The sequence below is a fragment of the Dermacentor albipictus genome, chromosome 5, assembly GCF_038994185.2.
Source record: "Dermacentor albipictus isolate Rhodes 1998 colony chromosome 5, USDA_Dalb.pri_finalv2, whole genome shotgun sequence".
Classification (NCBI taxonomy): Eukaryota; Metazoa; Arthropoda; class Arachnida; order Ixodida; family Ixodidae; genus Dermacentor; species Dermacentor albipictus.
Genome location: NC_091825.1, coordinates 70,942,501 through 70,961,928, shown reverse-complemented (window position 1 = coordinate 70,961,928; position 19,428 = coordinate 70,942,501). Strand labels below are relative to the sequence as shown.

At 44.6% G+C, this 19,428-nt stretch overlaps 1 protein-coding gene across 2 annotated transcripts in view; it reads right to left on the bottom strand.

Annotated features, from left to right (window-relative positions):
* Positions 1-278: 278 nt before the first annotated feature.
* The window catches only part of LOC135899775 (uncharacterized), a 48,251-nt gene continuing 29,101 nt past the window's right edge, over positions 279-19,428 (bottom strand). Inside the window, exons 7-9 of one of the 2 annotated variants that reach the window (XM_065429110.1) lie at positions 10,201-10,242; positions 7,889-7,942; positions 279-560 (exon numbers count right to left, since the gene is read on the bottom strand). In XM_065429110.1, coding sequence (XP_065285182.1) covers positions 483-560; positions 7,889-7,942; positions 10,201-10,242 — 174 coding nt within the window. In that variant the 3' untranslated portion in view covers positions 279-482. The remainder of the gene's footprint in view (positions 561-7,888; positions 7,943-10,200; positions 10,243-19,428) is intronic. The other variant, XM_065429111.1, reaches the window with a different exon arrangement.

The window sequence follows — 19,428 nt, the reverse complement described above, 5'->3', positions numbered from 1 at the left end:
TGAGTTTTTGGATTCGCTCACTACGGCTTCGCTGCGAACTTTGCAGGGAGACGTTCGGTCACGCAAAGAGCTGTATTTGTGTCGCAAGCAGCGCACGTTTGCCAGCTGCGCTATAAGCGTACTAAGTTGTTTGTGTACGAACGGCACAACACGAGTACTAAACTAACAAAAAGGAACGACTGAATAGTATAGCTTCGTAGGAAGTACGACGTACGTACTTTGCGCCTTTTAGCGGGCTAACGTCGATGTTGGGGAGTGATCGAGAAATCTCACGGACAGAGATTTGCCACCGAGCAGAAGGCTCAGCTTTATAAGTGGTAAATCGTGTTCAAGCGACCAGTGGCGGTTCGGACGAACGGGCGAAGTGACTTAAAAGAAAAGCAACAAAAAAAAAGGGGAGGAGGAAAGGGAGAAAGGAAAAGGCAAGCAGCGATGCCAGGCCCACAGAGATCCTTTTCAGGTGGCCGCGCAGCGTGTCCACTTCACTCCTGGAGCATGTAGTTGTAAGGCTCGTCCTGGAGATTCCTGTAGAAGCCGACGTACACGAACAGCACGTACAACTGCACCAATGCGCACCCACACAAAAGAAAAGAAAAGCACAAGAAAACTTCGCAGATAGACGCCGATCCGAGCAACTGATACATCAAAGACAGCGAACCCATACGAGCGTCTTCTCGTCTTATTCGGAAGCACTATGGGGGGGGGGGTCTGTTTGCTGACTGTTCTCGAGAGACGGCTCACACGCAGGAGGCGTTGCAGAACGCATGCTGTCGGCCTTTCACCGCCGCGGCCGTGCAAACTCCTAGCTGGCCGGTAACTTGAAGCCGGTGAAATGCGACGTGAAATAAAAACAAGTTCGCCTTACTAACTAAAATAAAAAGAAAAAGGTGCGAATATGTTGTAATCTGTTCTAATGGGGCGTATACGGACGAGGAAACTTTTATTTTGTAATAATTACTCTTCGGAGCAAGAAGATTTGGGGCTCTGGCTATTAATTGATTAACATTTGATACCGAGTATGGTGCTGCACGTCCGTAGCCTTCTCCGCTGCGCGATAGTGGCTGTGAATCTCCCCTAAACTGCGTCGCTGTATTAAAAGAAATAAAAAGTTACGCTGTTAGCAATATGAGTGTGTTTGAAGAAGACTGTTACTGCTCAGGGTGCGAGGGCGTCGCGCGACTGCGGTTCGTGGTGGAAATCAACCACTCGCTGAGTGACTGTAAACCCGTCTACAGCACCACTGCATGTACGCCGCCACCTTAGAACACGTGACCGCGCCACCACTGAGCGCCTTCTGACTTCCCCTTCCCGATGGCCGACGACGTGCTGAGTAAATGCAGAAGGGACGCTTTCGCTTTCTGACTGAATCATTATCCGCGTGCGATGCCACGCTTTCAATTGAAGGCGCTGCAGGAACGTTACTGTTTGTGATAACTTACGCTAGACCTTATTTTAGCCTTATCTCGGTGAGTGAAGATTGTGCCCTGTGCGTCCTCCGATGAAATGACTGACTCGATGGCCCCGTTCATACTTTTCTTCTATCTACGTACTTCGCGTGGCAACAGATAGCTCTTGCCGCCTCAGTACTACGTCATCCGTCGTGGCAATGGTTGTATGCCAGCAATCTGTCGATAACATCGTTCTCAGTGCCAGTAAAATGTATCTGTTGTTTTTTCAGTGCCTCTTGCAAGCGTCGGTTCTTTTGAATATGTAATAGGCAGTCTCCGGAGATGCACAAGCAGCGAGAACAGTCAGAGCTATGTATAAATGAAGGTTTGGCCAGTGAGCTATGATATTGTTTATTATCTTATTGGTCACCGAGTTAGGCATACTGATAAATAAGGCAATAGGAGTAATAAAAACTTTTCAACCAATTTACCTTGGCGTCTTGAGCTTAAAAAAACTGTAGTCAGTTAACGACATTTCATTACGCTTTACATGCTCAGAGGAAAGTTTCCAGTGAAACACCACCTTTTTAATCCAGGCACGTGGCAGAACATAGGAACACGTGTTAACACAGGGGATGTTCTCGGTTTATCATCATATTTGCATGCACCATCCACTGCGATTACGCATACGTAAGAGCCTTGTCTGGTAGTATCCTACTGTCAAAGAAACGCGCGTTACCGGACGTCAAAACTTCGGTAAGACGCAAGACAGTGCGAAGACATCAAAAGTAAACGAAAGGACACTCCAAAGTTCCTCGTTATCTCAAGGTCAAATCTGCTGGTACCGCCATTCATATCGGAGCTAAACATCATTTTTTCTATGATTAGTAGCCAAATCTGTAAAAAAAAATTCCAGCAAAACTTATCTCACGATCTATGTCGATGCTAATGGGATCGCATTGAAGTAATATAGCGACACACCGTATTGTCAGTGCAGAGATTCGTCATGTATGAGGCGTGTGTGCAGTCGGGCTCCTCTTTCGCGAAGTCCGTGCTTGGCGCATGTGTAAATACATATTCAGGTTGAATACTAAATTAAATTAAATTAAATTAAATTAAATTAAATTAAATTAAATTAAGAGGTTTTACGTGCCAAAACCACGATCTGATTATTAGGCACGCCGTGGTGGGGAACTCTGGAATAATTTGGACCACCTGGGGATATTTAACGTGCATCTAGATCTAAGCACACGGGTGTTTTCGCATATTGGCCCCATGGTGGGGTTCGACCCGCCCACCTCTTGAAACTTTCTGGCGAACACTCCCCCCCCCCCCTTTCTCACGGTACAGAAAGTTTCAGGAGGCGGGCTCCTAACCTAAAGAGTGACATGGATGAAAGGGGGAGGTTGAATGTGAAAGCAAGTCGAGGTCAAGCGGTGGTCCGATGGGAGGGGAGGGGAGTTTGTCACAGGGGCGTTTCCCTCTCCCACGCAGAGGCGCAAAACGTCCGAGCAGTCGCGCAAAGAACGAAAAGACGAAAGGTGCTGCTTACTACACGCCCAGGTAAGCTCGCGTCTGATTGTGGAAAAAGGGACTAGATTTGCGCTCGTTGGAAGAAAGAAAGAGAACTTCGCTGGTCGCACTGTCGATGGGTGACGCCAGAACATTGGTTGGCCAGAAAGTGGGATGGTGCAATAAAAAGGCAACAAAATTGGAGAAAGAACACAGTGGGGAGAAGCAAAGTACAGAGGGCCTATTTATACTAACTACATCAATTACAATAGTGAATGCCAGGGCAATTTACTCACACATTTCGCCTCCTATGCCGGTATACACACAGGCTAGTGGGCGTTAATAGGGTGAGCAGGCAAGTAAGAGAGCCAACATCAAGAGGCGCACGCCGGCGAGCTACTGCATCCAATAAGACTCCTGAAATTTTCGGGCGCCTTAGCTTCGTCAACGGCCGGTGTCGAGGCGTTTTCGAAGGGAACACACAAGTTCATCCGTGTCGCTGCTTACCTCAGGCGCGCATGCCTATGACAGGCACATAGTGATTACGAAAGCGGAGAGAGAGAAAAAACATTATTGAACGGAAAATCGACAAGCTTGCAGAAAGCTGTCTGCAGCAACTGCACTTTTCTCTTTGTTGAAAGAATGAGGTCATTACTGTCACCAGTTGCGCCTACAAAGCGCCGCACTGGGAATATTCAAGCGCTAAATTTATGGAAACATGGTTCTCGACCCCACACCTAGCAGCCAAGGAAATGAATTGTTGCGATTCAAGTGCATTTTACAACACCGAAATCCAGAAGATTGAGTAGTGGTATTTGGAATGGTAAAGGCGAAAGTGCTCAATGGTAAGAATACATTGTTCCGTTAGTCTGTGGACGAGAATATTGTGGTCGGAAAATACATCTCTCGCGCATGCAAAGAATATATCTGCAAAGGGTGGGCCTGGATGGGTTACGTTGTTCACTGTAGGTTTGCAAACGCTGCTGCTTATATAAATGCTTGGAGAAACAAACAGCGCTAAACAAAAAGACACAAGACGGCGTGATGTCTTGCTTTCGTCATGTACCAACTAGGTCGTCAACATGCGTTATATAAGGGCATGAATTCGTAAACAAAATGTTATAGCCTTCCTTAAATATCATCATATTGAAAAATAGCATAGGGATGATAGTATGACTTGATGCGAAGTGACTGCACGTCTTAGCAATGAAAAGCTTTTGTCAGACGTTAAGCAAAGTGTTGTTTCGGCAATGCAGCCACTGCGCTTAAAAAAAGAATATATATATATATATATATATATATATATATATATATATATATATATATATATATATATATATATATATATATATATGTATATATATATATATATATATATATATATATATATATATATGTATATATATATATATATATATATATATATATATATATATATATATATATAGAGAGAGAGAGAGAGAGAGAGAGAGAGAGAGATGTCAAGGAGGGGGAAGGAGTGGTAACGGCCGGCGGAAAATACCCTCCAAAATAAATTGATGATTAAGCCATTGAGCCTCATACACTGTACCCAATTGATCATGGACTATCCAGTGACCCAAGTTTGCGTGAAGACGGTTAGGTACATAGTCCGAAAGCGACACATTGTCACCGTATGAAGCATTCTAAGAATGCTAATAAGGTTATTACTAATTCATCGATGACACACGATCATGCATTTGCTAAAGGGCATTGCCTGCACAACACGCGAACTCGCGTTTCCCCTTATTGCTACTGCAGCATACGCCGATATCGCGTAGTATCAGAGGATAATTTTTCAGACGCACCATGCTGCGTGTTGCTTCATATGTGCAGTATGTTATCATATACACTCAACAGAGTTACCACTGACCCAGTCTTCTTTTGCAGCGATTCGAGCATTCGGCTGCACTCGGAAGAAGGCGTCGGAAGCGGCGACCCCCTTTCTTTCGCGCTCCGCAAGCTAACCGCTATAAACGGCCCACGCTGCCAAGAGCTGGGAGAGCGAAGAACGATACCAGAACTGCACTGAGTATTGGGACAAGAAACATACAAAGACGATGGAGCACACACACATGCAATGCTCAGTGCTTGTTGTATACGTCACTGCTCCATCATGTTCGTGTGTTTCATGTCGTAATACGTACTTAGCGCAGTTCTCAGGAAACGAAGAAGTCCGCCGATTTGTGTTTTGTTTTCTTTCGAGACCTTTATAAAACCAAGTGTTATATTTCCCACATATATTTTATATGTAAAACGTAAATTGGCTGCAGATGCTTGGAAAATCCACGTGACTATAGTAGCTATTGCGCTGTTGGAGCATGCGCTAGGGAGCGTAGTTATTCGATGACGCATAGCACTCCCTGATGGGTCACTACATACCGCAGGCACGACATATATGACACTGAGGGGCTTCTGTTAACAACGCACGTCCTAATAGCATGACGAAGAAGAAAATTTGCACTTATTAGCTATAGTACGTATTGGTAAACATATTGGTAAAACATTAGGCAACAAGAGCTTGCTGGAGCAATTCACCACCCGTTTCAAAGGGGACGCTCATAGCATCTACCCATCCCTCCATCCAGAATATAGTAGTGCTTTGAGTCGAATTTCGTTTATGAAAACGGAAATACGTGTTTTATGTAATACTAGCTACAGAAAATATTTTCGTCCGCACTCGATAAGAACGTCTTTTTTTACTCTTTACAATATCCTGTACCTGTGCCGTCGTAGCAGCGGTTTCGTATGACTAATGCCTTTAAACTCGGTGCTTGTTGTTGGACTGCTTCATGCGATGAAGCACGCGTTTCACAGCCACTACTTGCTTCGTGAGATAATGCAGGCCTGATCCTCGCACTTCGTTGATGTCATGGTGGCGCAGTTGCCTGAAGTTGGCGTCAGCTCTTCAAAACGCAACGTCGCAGGCTAGAAACCGGTTGGCGCCATCATGCCGTCAATAAAGTTATAATTGCCGGGATGAGGTACTGCGTCGAGCGATCTACAGTGACGCGTTGAGTGCAGAAGGCGAATGCCGAAATCAATAAAAGTTCATTTCACTCATCTCCAGCTGGACGTGCAGGACGAAAACCTCTCCCAGCATTCTCTGATTAGCCCTGTATTATGCCAGCTGAGATGGTCCTAGGCCAGCAAATTTCCTACTCTCATCACACCATCCAGTTCTTTTCCATTCACGACTGCACATCTCTTGTCTTGGCACGCTCCCTGAAGCTATAATAGAACATCGGGTATCTGTCTTACGCATTACATGACTTGCCCGACTCTGCTTCTTAAGCCTAACAGTAACTACAACTACAGCCGTTTGATCTTTGAGCCATACCGCACTCTTTCCGCCACGGAGCGTTACGCCTATAGTTCTTGACTTAAGTGCCCACGTTATTCGCAAGCTTCGTGGCAAGCTTCTTTTATATCCTCCTTACGTCACCCGCATAAGTCGGGGTTGGCAGAGATCATGGATTCTACGCTTCAATAACGTCTACCTGTTTAATTAAAAACTGATTGACAGCAAATCACAAGCTGCATTTAGCCTCAGACAGTCCAATTTATTTGATCAACGTATGCTGAATGCCTTATAATGATTCACACTTAGCCCACCCCCCCCTTCCCCCGTAGCTTCCTTCTCTTTTAGCCATTGGACGAAAATCTCAAGACTAACTCTGTTTTAGAAATTAAATCACGAACTTTCTCGCTGAGCTGGCTCAATCCTACTTCCGTTGGTGGGCCTCATCGCGTTTGTTGCTTTATCAGCGTTCACTGTTTACACCTGTACATAAATGAACGTACACATATTCGTTATTCCACATAGCCCTGTAACCTAGCAAAACGTAAAAGGCGATTAAGAGCTCATTCTGCTTATTGTTCACAAATAAATGTCTCAGTTTTCTCAGGGTCCATGTCCCTTTCTCATATTATCTTATAGGCTTGCTCTCTTTTGTAACTCAACTGAATGCGATTTTACCGCATTAGTTTGCTGCTCCTTGTTTTTCACATTTGCTCCCGCATACTGCAGCAAGGTTGTTATCGTACAGTTGCCAAAAATCTTCGTCTTGCCTACACGCCAGAGAAAAAAAGCGAAAGGTTGATGTAATAAAGGCGCCTCAGTCGGTACTATCTCAAGAGGCAGGAATAGTGCACGAAACAATTTTAACGCGTTCTCTTTAAGCATCCCGTTTTGCAGAAAATTCCGCGTCGGCGTCCAGCGTCGGACGTCGTTTTAGCAAAACGATTTTCGAACCACCCATATCCAGAGCCTCCATGTGGCGCAAGGAAGCTACTGAACCAATTGTATTTCTCAAGCTAAAATACGCAAAGAAGTTGTAGAGTAGAACTTACACAAAACCTACAAGCATGATAGCATCGGATCATAATTTGAATATGTGAGAAAACATAATTCTGTTACGCGAAATGTCAAACAAACCACTTTTCTAGCGTTTCTACAATTCATAGACCGGCCACGGCGTGCGCCATTTGCGAGCGCCGGCCCGTGAATATCTCGGAGTCCACGGAGTGGAGCGCCCGTTTCCTTGAAACACATCCAGATGGCGCTTGTCTCTGCCGCATCGCAGCCTACGCAAGAGGCCGCGGTTGTACCAGAAAGCCCGCCTACGTGGATAGCGTTCGCAGCGTGCGTTTTCCGGTAAACATTACGGTTATATACGCTACAGTTGCCGGGAAGCGTGAGAATCAGTCAGGGATCTTTGAATGCCATCGCGTTGCACTCTTAAAGGGGAAGCTTAAGCGTCCTCTCAATTATAATGCTGCAGCGAGGTGTGGGATGTTCAGTGCGATGCCAGCTGAAAGTGCCAGCGCGAGGCAACCCTGCAGTGAGCAGCAGGATCACATAGCCACTGAGCCACCGTGACTGGTGTCTTCACCGCAAAGCTCATACTTCGTTGCGTCCTCTTTATAGCGAGACAGTGCAGAGCACCTTAACGACATTATAAGCTCACCTTAATGATGGTCGCTATGACGGTGATGCCCATCCTGGCGTAGAAATACTCCACCTGAGGGCGACACAAGTGCACACGTGTTAGCGCATTGCCAGGGAATCAATCAATCAATCAATCAATCAATCAATCAATCAATCAATCAATCAATCAATCAATCCAAATCTGTGATACCATTCATTGGATGTCAATTTTCAAAAAGCATGAACAGCACGCCTGAAGAGCGTGCTTTGCCGCATATGTATCTCTTTTGAGAAAAAGCGAACTTCCTGCAAGGCAGTTTGCCTAGCTAAAGGCACAGTCGATTTCGCAATCTGCGCTATTTGCACAATTATTGCGTTTTGAGAAATGGAAGATGGAGACGGGGATTTCATGTTGAAGTGACACTCTAGTGCCACCAATGGTCGAGCAAGCATGCAATACAGAGAAGCACACTAGCAAACTAGGAGAGACGAAGAGACAAAGACACACATGAAAGGCAGGGAGGCTAACCAGAAAAAGCCAGGTTTGCTATTCTGCACGGGGGAAAAGGGAAAACTGATTTGAAGAGGTAGTAGAGGCAAGGATTAGTCAGTAATCGCCGTGTAGTAAGCGAGTAATGTTCACTCCAAGAGAGCGTAAAGTAACACAATAAACCTGCAAATTATGAACAATAGAATGAAGAGAAAATAAAAAACGAAACACAATATAAACATTGCTTTAAAGCGGTGTGCACGCTAAACATGAGCAAGATAAAAGGTTCACAGGAAGAAAAATGCTTGAAGTGATCAACCATGGTCGAACCAAGAAAGTCTCAGCCTGGAGCTAACATTTCTTTCTTTCTTTCTTTCTTTCTTTCTTTCTTTCTTTCTTTCTTTCTTTCTTTCTTTCTTTCTTTCTTTCTTTCTTTCTTTCTTTCTTTCTTTCTTTCTTTCTTTGTATGTTTTCCTTTATTTATTTATCTATTTGTTCATCACATTCGGACGGGAAAGCAGGCGAGAGCACAGCCGTCGGCTAACTGCTTGAAGGGTTCCTCGCCCCCTTTCGAATACTGATAGAATCGAGAAAACGGGAAAGCAATCGGTGTATCAACAACAACAAAAATGAAGAAATATGTCAAACACAATAAAATACAAGTTCACAACAATGGGTGTAAAGAATCACACGGTAAAGTTTTTTGAATGACATGAACATAGCTATTCTTAGGCATTTCTTCAACACACACCAAAATAATGTGGTCAACTCGCTTAGTTTTATTTTTTTATGGATTGATGTCGCTTTTCGAGAATTTTTTCAATTCACACAGAAGAATATTTTTGATCCTTTGCATGCCATGGATGTGCGACATTAAGGCGCCTTCAATTTTTCTGTGTTTGCCTGGGGCATACATTTGATCATTAGGGCCAGGTGACCTTGACAAGGACAATTACACATGCCAAAACGTTGGCTGAGAGTTCTGAGACTCGATTTTGACGCCTGCTGTTATTGAAGTTTAGGGTTGCACGTTATACGCTATTAAAAAGTTGCGCCCTTTGGGGCTTATTTTGTCCCACAACAGTAATTATCTATCTTGGCCGCATTTCCTTACTTTAACGCAGCGCGTCCGTTACTACCAGGTTACGAACGACATGCGCGTTACCAGCGTGACAGAGCATTCTCAACAGGAAAGTAGCGAACGCAGAGTTTTCAAGAAAGGATACGCAAGCAAAGCAGATGAAGACTATTGTTGTGGAACAAGATAAACCCCAAAGGGTGCAAACCGTTTTAAGAGTAGTATAATGCGCGTACCCCTCGGACCTTACTAGAGAGGACGTAATATTTGTATGATTCAGCGAGCTATAAACAATTTAATATTCCACAACCTAAACTCACAGTTTCTAAGTTCAACATTCTATCAGAAAAAAAGATTATTGCGCTGTGAAAATTGAGTGTGCGACATCACGGTGGCCGCGTGATCCAGGTAAACAGCCGAAATCGGCGGGAGTGGGGCGAAGTATTTATGTGTAAATTTTACTACCCGGAAAACCCCGCAAGTAAGCTTACTTGGGAGGGTCCATGTATTGCGCACCTACAGAGCTTTAGTGCGCAGTGCCCACAGGCATGCGTTGTGGAATATTTTTGAACCTACGATTGATGACGCCATGATGAGGACAATTTCTATCGGTAAAAGATTCTTAGTCAATTACGGTTCTCCGATTCTAACACGAAGATAAATGCTGTTCTCTTTCTCTCGTCATCCATGCTTTGTGAAAGCAATCCTTTAATGTCTGACAAACATGGACAACAACTCGCATTGGGACTACTCGCTTAAGTCAAATATTTTTTTCATAACTTACCGTTGCAAGTTGAGAGAAAAAGCGGGCAATGGATGTCAGGTCCTGTAAGAAAATACCAAAATGCGTCATTCAGCGTAGAAAAAACAAACAACGAAGACCTTTTGGAATACTGACTTCACTCCACAACAAGTATTTCCAGCGGCGCTAACTATGATTGAACTGCCAAAAGATCCACAAGTTCGAAAAGTTGCGGGAAGGAAGGTTGTTTCAACTTTTAGCCAAGCCTCGAGTGTAATGGCTGGAGCCATCTCTCACTTTAAAACGATAACAGCCACTGACGAGTCGAATCCAGCGTCCCGAGCCTGCCACTTGGCCATGGAAAACACACCGAACCTTGGGTGCTGTGAATCGGCTTGAACTATTTGGGGGTCTTTAAGGCACCCAAGAATCTCAATGCGGGGCTCTTTAAGCGTTCAGCCACTCTTCCAAACGCAACAGAAGCTGTCGAGAATTGAACTGGTGACCTTGTAGCGGCACAAACATCGCCTACACGATGTCTCAGACAACTACAACGAAAACAAAAACTGAGCCAAACTTGAGCGTTGGCGCTATGTTCAGCCCGCTGGCTCAGAGTTCACCGGTCAATACTGGTTAGACGTCTGTGTTCTAAAAGGCGTCTGCTGACGTACATAAACCAACTAGGAACGTGCTCTCTATTTATAGAGCATTCTATTATGGTAAACAAGAAAACGCTGCAGCCATGGTCAAAACAGCTAATATTGGCTTAGCTTCGACTAATGAGCGGTAAATTTTTAACAACCTAGAATGGCGCTCCGGCCATTCTCAGTAACATTAGGTGCCGTGGCACTAAAATCTATCTTAGCCAATTTGCAGTTTTTTTTACAACCGATGAATCGCATTGAAAGTAATAAAAAAAGGACAGTTGGGTTTTAATATTTTCTTTACAAAAATGAAGACGCTTGATGAAGTCCAATTGTTAAATCCAGTTGGTAATTGAAAAAAAATGTGGGCACTTGAATAAGATGTCAATAGAAGTAAAGAAAGAGCTTGCGGAAAGAAGCGTCGAGATCGAAGGCGCGTGTCACAAGACTTCGTCGTCTTCTTTGCTGGAATAAACGGCGGCGTAAGATGATGCTCTGGGCTCTTCGAACGTATTGTCCTTCGCCGTACTTTAAGGCTGGTCTACCGGAAAACGAAGTCTTCGGACTTTACATAACAAATGCTGTAGAACGCAAGCAGAGCCAACCTCAAAAGCATTATATTTATATGGCGAAGAAAAAGAGAAACGTAAAAGCGTAATGGGTTTCTTCGGGCCACCACGAGCTAGCGGCCCCGAGTGGCACGGGGGTGTTTCATACAATTGTAAAATTGGCAACAGTAGTCTTAGAACCACGTATTCTTTTGTGATGAAGTACAGGCGACATTCGTTGAGTTGGCGCCATTTCCTACTCCTAAATTGATACGTTCTAAGAAACTTTGTTGATTGAAGATATACTACTTAAAAATGTTACACATTCAGCAGAAAAGCCGCATGTTTTTTATTTATTTATTTATTTATTTATTTATTAGAGGGGAGGGCACAGTAAGAACACTTACGCATTTGATAAGGAGCAACAACAACAAAAAATGATAACAAAAGATCGTAGCACGATGTCACAAGGTACATGGAATGACGAAGATAGTAACACAAAGGTCATTGCACTATGCAAGCATACACGCACAAAAGAAAAAAAAAAGAATACAAAGACAAGAAAAAACAAATCAGACATCAAAAGGACCTGTTAACTCCTTCACGAAATCTGTCAGGGTCAGTAATGCTGGTGGTCGAGACGGGCATTTGATTACAGTCACGGCAAGTTTTGCGTAGAAATGAATGCGAATATGTTGCGGCGTTTCTTCGAGGAATATGAACTTTGCAAGGGTGACAAATGGATGAAGAAATGAAAGGAGCAGGCTGTATTCAACATGATTTAAGTAAGTGATTGTGATAATAGACATTTTGCGAATGACAAGGGAAGGGAGATTAAGGTTATATTTTTCGTAGCAGTTACACTAGATGTTCGATGGTAGCTCGACAATATGAAATATGCTGAGTGATTTTGAACTACTTCCAGCTTAAATGTTCCCTGGCCGGAGTCCATACTATGAAGCATATTCCAGCACAGGATGACCTAAGGGATGTATACTGTTTCTTTAATGACAATGGTGTAAGGAGAAAAAGCTACGTTTTAGTAACCGAGCTAGCGATTGGATTTGGACGTCACGTAGTCAATGTCACCAGCCCTTGACAGAGCTTGTAATGCGTACGCCAAGATGTTTCTAAGAGCCAACTGATTGTAGCGGCATTGAGTTCAAAAAGTGTGGGTGGTTACGGGAAACTCTCTTTGTTTTATATCAAAATAATGTGAAGTTTCATGTTCCAGAGGTCACAACAATGCTTAATATAATTAAGGTCTGTTTAAAGAGATTTGACGTCGGCATCATTAGTACACTTCCCGTAGATAACGCGATCGTCCACAAAAAAGACAAATAGATGAATTTGTATGATGAGGTAAATCGTTGATATGAATTGAAAAAACAAAGTTTTGGGCCAAGAACAGAAACCTGGGGTATGCTGAACGCATGGGTACCTCAGAAGAATCAGTATCAAAAGTGGAAAGAACCTGTGTGCGGTTAGAGAAATTATTCTGTTCGCTGGAGAAACCGATAGTCAATACCCAAAACGTGTGGCTTTAGTAAAAGCAGCTGATGGTTAACCTCATCGAATGCTTTTGCAAGGTCGAAGAAGATGCAGTCAATCGCCACTCCTGTGTCAAGGGCCCCGGGCAAATCATTAGTAAATACGAGGAGGTGCGTTTCGCATGAAAAGAACTTACGAAAGCCATGTTGGGAGATGTGGCAGAAGCTATTTGAACCCGCAAAATTAATACGATATGGGTAAACAATATACTCTGTTAGTTTACAAGGAACGGATGTAACAGAAGCATGGCGACAGTTACGGGGGTTATGCCTGTCAACAGACTTATGAAGTTTTCCAGTCTTTCGCCAGACAGCTATCCTGAAGTGATTTGGTAAAAATGCATCCTAATAAAATAGAACTGTATTCTTCGATATTCTGAGGGAATTTAGAGTAAATATACCGATACCACACGAAGACGACAGCTTCAACTTATTATTGATAGCCGCTATAACGGTAGCTTCAACAGTAGTGGTATCCATTAGGAAAAATAGCTAAAATTGTGCGTGTACAAATAATCAATAATGTTAGAGTCAGAGAAAAGGAGAACGAACGTTTCGTTAAGTAATGAGGCACAGATGCTTTGGAACTGTGTCACCAGACTCATCAACGAGGCACATGGCTATTTCATTTTTTCGGCTTTACTGCACTCAAAAACTGCTTTGAATTATTAAGCTAAAAGCCTTAAAGGGAAGCTGAAACACTTTTCGAAAAAAAAAATGAATTCTCTGCGGCATTCTAAAGTTTTGAGTCCCCTGAACACGAATATCTGGTTCAAAAAGGGTGGAAACAAACGCAAGCGGCTGTTTTTTCAAGAAAACGCGCACCAGAGCCTCGGGGCATCGCCTGAACGTCGCTGTTGCCCGTGATTGGTCGGAGTCACTGTGACGTCAATCGCGGCAGTCGCCGGTCGGCGCCGCCATTTCAGAGCGTAGCACGCTGTTCTGTTCTGGCTTCATAGTTGAGTTGTAAGCAGTATGGAACGTTCTCGCTGTCTCGGACAGCTTATATTTTCGCCGTACATGTTCGAACCGACAGCCGATGCGGAAAACGATGGCGGCAACGGCGATAACGGCGGCAACGACGATGTTGAGTGTGTCAACAGCGAGAGCGATTTGTGCACCTTCTCGCGCGTTGGAAATCTTAGCTGGTACGTCTTTTTTTTTTCATGTAGCTGCACGTTCCAGTGACGGGAGAAAAAATGCGCTAAAGTGTCACTGGGAACTTGCTGCTGGAAGAATGCCGAAGCAGTAACGTCTCATTAGATTGTAAACACGGGTGCAATTCCACGATGTCAAGCACCTTGCCGCTGCTTGTCTAAAGTCCCGTGGTTTTTTGAGTGTTGATACACGATCGCGAACATGAGTGTCGCGTTTCAAAGCGCGCAGATGCCGTGCTGCGAGGTACAGTCGCGGAAGTTGCTTATCATACACATCCAGAGATGGCCAGAGGTATTATATGTGCAATATTCATACTATGGTTAGACGACTTTGCGATTCTCGCTCGATCAAGAATCGGTATGCGTGCTCCATGCTAGTGTTGACATAAAGATATTAGGCAGTTTTAGCACCGCCGTGTGGCAAACACGATAACTGCAACTGTACGTTGAATGTCACTAGGCAAGCCTAATACTCCATTTCATACCTCAGGTGCAACGCTGTGGAAGCTACGCACGAAGTCCGGTCGCCAAAATTTATTACTGCGCGTGTTTCCGTCTATGCTTGGTAGCGTGCCAGCGGCGTTTGCCCGCCGCTAGCATTCACGTGAAGCTGCCGCGACGGGCAGCTTCACGAAAGAAAAGTTTACGGAAATTGCAAAAGAAAACAAACGTGAGCGGCGGCGGCGGCAGATCTCTCGTAGCGTCGTTGAGTAAAGCGCAGGACGGAAAGAGGCATGCCGGTACGTGCCAGCATGCCGGTCCAGCAGCTCGGTCCCCGCGCATGACGTCACTCTCACCGGTTCTCTCCTTTGGCAACCACCTCACCCGGCGCTCCGGGAAGCGATGAGGGCGTGTTCGCGGGGGTGATTTAGAAAGCGGTTTCCGCCCCTTATATTAACAAAACGAAGAAAAAAATTTCAGAACCGTAAATTATTAGGTCTGTTCTTCCCAATACCAGCAATTCATGGAAATTGAAAACCGTTTCTGCTTCCCTTTAGTCTATGTTTCAAGGTCGCGTTGTGAGTTGCAGAAAATATCAAGTGAACTAAAGAAGGCCAGAAGCGAACCAGAACATGTCCAGCTGTGTATAAGAGATAAGTAATGATTAGCAAAGAGAATTCATGATTGATCAGTGGATTAAGGTGAATTAGGGTGTATTCAGGCCTATTAAGAAAGATTAAGGTGAAATAACGTGGATTAGTGTGGAGTGAGGTGGATAAGGGAGGATTAAGGTGGATAATGATTGATTAGTGATCGGATTGGGTGGATTAGGATTGATTAAGGTGGATTAGGGCGCATTAGGTGGATGAAGGATGATTAAGTTGGGCTAGGGCGAACTAATATGTATTAAGGAATAATAAGGTTGGTTAGTGTGGATTAGGGTGATTAAAGTGAATTAAGGTGATTTACAGTGGGATTTACAAGGCTTTCCCCTTCGCGTGTCCTAGGCGATAGCTAAATACACCCGGGCATTTTCCTTAACAAAGCTGGAAGTGTAGGATGAAATGAATTGAATTTAGCAGTGCCGAGAGCGTTAGCATACGATGTAGCAGCTATATTATAGGCCAACCAGCGCTAGGAGCTTCGTGATTTCTTCGAAGCGCGAAATAGCTTTGCTTTTCTAGGTACATAAAGTGCCAGGGTGCGTTCTAGTCCCCGTATACGATTCTTTTAAAGGGGAGTACAGGTAATTTAGCTCAATAACTCTTGCTTTGAACAGCTGCCAGAGTGCTTCAATGGGTCTGCAGAAATAATTTAAAAGGAACGTAAATGCTACTACGTAAATGATATGATACTCTTATCGATTCGGTATGAATGCTGCAACCAGCATTCGCAAAACATATGTGAAATTGCTGAACTCGCATACGGACACGTTTAAGTATGACTGCGTAACGAAGAGATCATGACCATCATCAGTATGTTTTTGTATCCACTGCAGCACTAAGGCCTCTTGCGTCGACCTCCGTGCAATAGCCTTTCCCCCTGTCTTGCGGCAGCCAACCGCATGTTGTGCCTGCGAATTTCTTAGCGTCATCAAACCCCCTAATCCTCTACCGTTCTCGACTCTGCTTCCCCTCTCTTTGTACGCATTTCGTAACTCTAAAGGAGCTCGGGTTACCTGCTCTATGCATCGCTTGGCATGTCAAACTCCATTTTTATGTATTATTCTGAACTAGGATATCGGCTGTCCACCGTTTGGTCTCTGATAGCGCTGCCTTTCAGCCTCTTAACATTACCACTTTTGGTTCTATCGATCGTGGCGTGTACCCCAACTTCTCAAGATCCTCTGTAAACCTCGCGAGTTTATGACCCGTACCTTAGTACGGGCAGAATGCAATGATTGTAGACTTTTGTTTGAATTATAGCGGTCAGCTGCCCGCCGTACTTCGTGATGTCTGCCGCCATGCGCTCTAATCTATTTTTATTCCGTACATTTCCTCCTAGCGATCCTGGCGTCCTGTGGACGGTGGCGCGAGTGTGTCACTACATATGGCTAGATTTGTTAAAACAATTTTGTTAACTGCTACGCAAGGAAAACAACAATTCGCCAGCCGAAAAGGTTGTCAGAAGGCGAAGCAGCGAAAACGCATGCAGTTCGAGTCAAGACATTTTATGCCGTCTTTCGGCAGTTGTTCTCGGAAGTTCTCAGGCGTAGACGGTAGTAAACAACGGTACATTTTGTCGCAGATCCCAGCTCAACCAAGCCTATACTCTAACAAGGCTCACTTGCCGTCGAGGAAACATTTCTGTAATCGAAAAAGTTCACAAACACCATTGCTATTTCACGACTGTCGCAAGCGCAGACCACTCGGGAAACCACTGGAGCGCTAAGCCAAACGCCGAAGCTAGTGCCGTACGTAGTGCTTAATCTGACGGGCCAAAGAAGCTGTCTAGCTGATTTCCACATCCGGAGCCCGTACAACCTAGCTATTCCCCGATTCCGGCAAACTTTACCCCGCAGTGTACTTTGTTGCGAAGTCGTCTTCTTAGGGCAGCAGTCAAACGCCGCGAAGAGTACACGGCCACTGCTTCCTTCGCCGGGCACCTTCGAAAGGCTCAGCCGAGCATGCCGAGTGTGCAAGAAAACAAGAAAGAATGCTGTAGAGACATCACGCACTGCCAACTTTGGCCCCCGGCGTCTAAAGAGCAAAAGGAAGCCACCGAAACGAAGTACACATCTCGGAGTTTCGAACGGCAACTTCTCTAATTTCCCTTCTTTCTGCTTCATTTTATTCTTAGACGCACTCGAGGCTCCGCGCAAGGCTTGGAGAGAGGAAAAAAAATGAGGTCATGTTAGGAAGAAAAAAAAAGAAGGGGGTGGGGAAGGGAGGCATTCGGTTGCAGAGCTCAGCAAAAGATAAATGCGGGAAAGCTAGCCCACCAGCGCGTAGGAAGAACGGGATAAAGATTTACGGCCGTGCCGGGTCGCCAGGCGCCCCCTGTTTCCTAACGAGGCGTGAAGAATCGGCAAAACCCGCGTTGGCGCCGGGCGGGCATTAAAGCGTCCGCCGAGTCGGGTCCCTTTCCTGTTCCTTAATTAAAACCTCTTGGAATATTCAGTGGTTCCAAAGACTGTCAGGGAAAGAGGAGCACGAAAAAAAAAAAAGATGTTAGAAAGAACTGTTACTCCCCAGCCTCTCGGCAGCGAATACACGGAACGAGAAATCTGGGCCTTCTTAAACGATCCGCCTTATGTAGACAACGCGCCGCATTTTGCCCACTCGGCACTCGTAAAGAAACGAGAGACGCCGTAAAATGTTTTAGTATTCCGTATAAACGTTCGTGCTTCGCTCGTTTATCTTCTTTTGCGAGGGCGTCACATGACTCCCTGTGCACGTGCCGTACTTTCGCGTTAGTGGCCCCCACAATAACAAAAAAAAAGTCCCAAATTTGTTCTGCTCTTTAACCTTTGAGCGTTGAGCTACGCGGAGAGGGCTTTTGATTAGTTCTGGCCTCAGGGTGTTCCGTAACGTTCGCCGATATGTTAGCATGGAAGAGGTTATGCGCTTTCCCGCAGCGCGGGGCGAACCCATGGCCTTGTTCTCAGTAGCAATACGTGTTGTAGCCACTGAGCCGTCACGACGTATACAAACTACCAGAAATAAATTAAAAAAAACAACAACATTTCTTAGTCTTGTGGCGAGATCATATTTCTCACCTGTTTTTTTTTAATATAAAGTGTCATTCAATATGTGACAACATCGATCGGACTTAGAGGGTCTGGTCGTTGAACCCATTAAAACTCTAGTATTTGCTGACAAGAGCGCGTTGCTAATGAAGTTGTTCATCGCGAAAAGCAAACAGCGCTTCTTGCAATTATTTCCTGGGGTTTTCGGTTTTAGTTAAGCGTTACTGAAGAACGAAACAAGCTTTTACACCTCGTGACAGTACGTCCATCTGGAATTGTCCTATACCTGTGCGAAAAAATAAACGCCCAGGAGCCACTCAAGACTAAAGCCGTTGAACTTTTCGAGTTCACTAGCCAAAACACGAAGCCCCGAAACGCATTTAGTTACTTGATCTGACAGTGGCACAGCGGCATTTACTTCAGATTCAGATGGGGGCAGCTGGCACTGTTATTCAACCTATGTGGGCTTCGGCAGGCTCAAAGAGATGGTGGTGTGGAAGGAACGCCGAGAGAGTATATAATATGTCTGGCCGACTCTTAATGAGGAGAATTGTTACAAAGCACCGTCATAATGTTGACGTCGTTGTTACGTCATTGTGGTTGAACACAGCGTCACAAGTTGTGGTCAATAGTCCTTCTGTTCCGGGCAACAGTGAGCCAAATACTGCACCGCTGAGCTGCACCACGTGGATTGTTCGCGTACATGCATGACATCCGAGAGGAGTAGCGCACAGTTTCTCAATGGCGCTGCAACTCGAATGGGCGCACGTTGGGGAAGCAATGTGTTTCGAACAAAGAAGGACGTGGTTCGGAAAAGCACGCAGCATTCACTTTTAGCATAGCATTGTGCCTTCACAATAGATTCATCACTCAAGTTCTTGTTGAAACATATGACTCGAACACAATTGAAACAATGAAAAGGGTTAAAAGAAGGGAAGTATAGAAGAGAGAGAGCGAGAGAAGTTTAGGAAGTAGTTTGCTTGCTCCGCTGCTACCGTTATGGAATGGAGAAAAACTTGTTCTATCCCTCCCGTATTCGATAAATCTGTGAACCGTTTCTTCTGTATAACTTATAGAACTGTTCATTCTTTTGTGTAAATTTGTCGCTTGAAGAACGAGATTCATTTTTGAAACAGATATGAGGGGGAAGAGAATAAAGCTGGAAAATCAAGCTTGGATAACTCTCTATTCCCTTTTCGTTATGGCTTGACAGCGCAAAACTACCGCACCATCACATAAAAA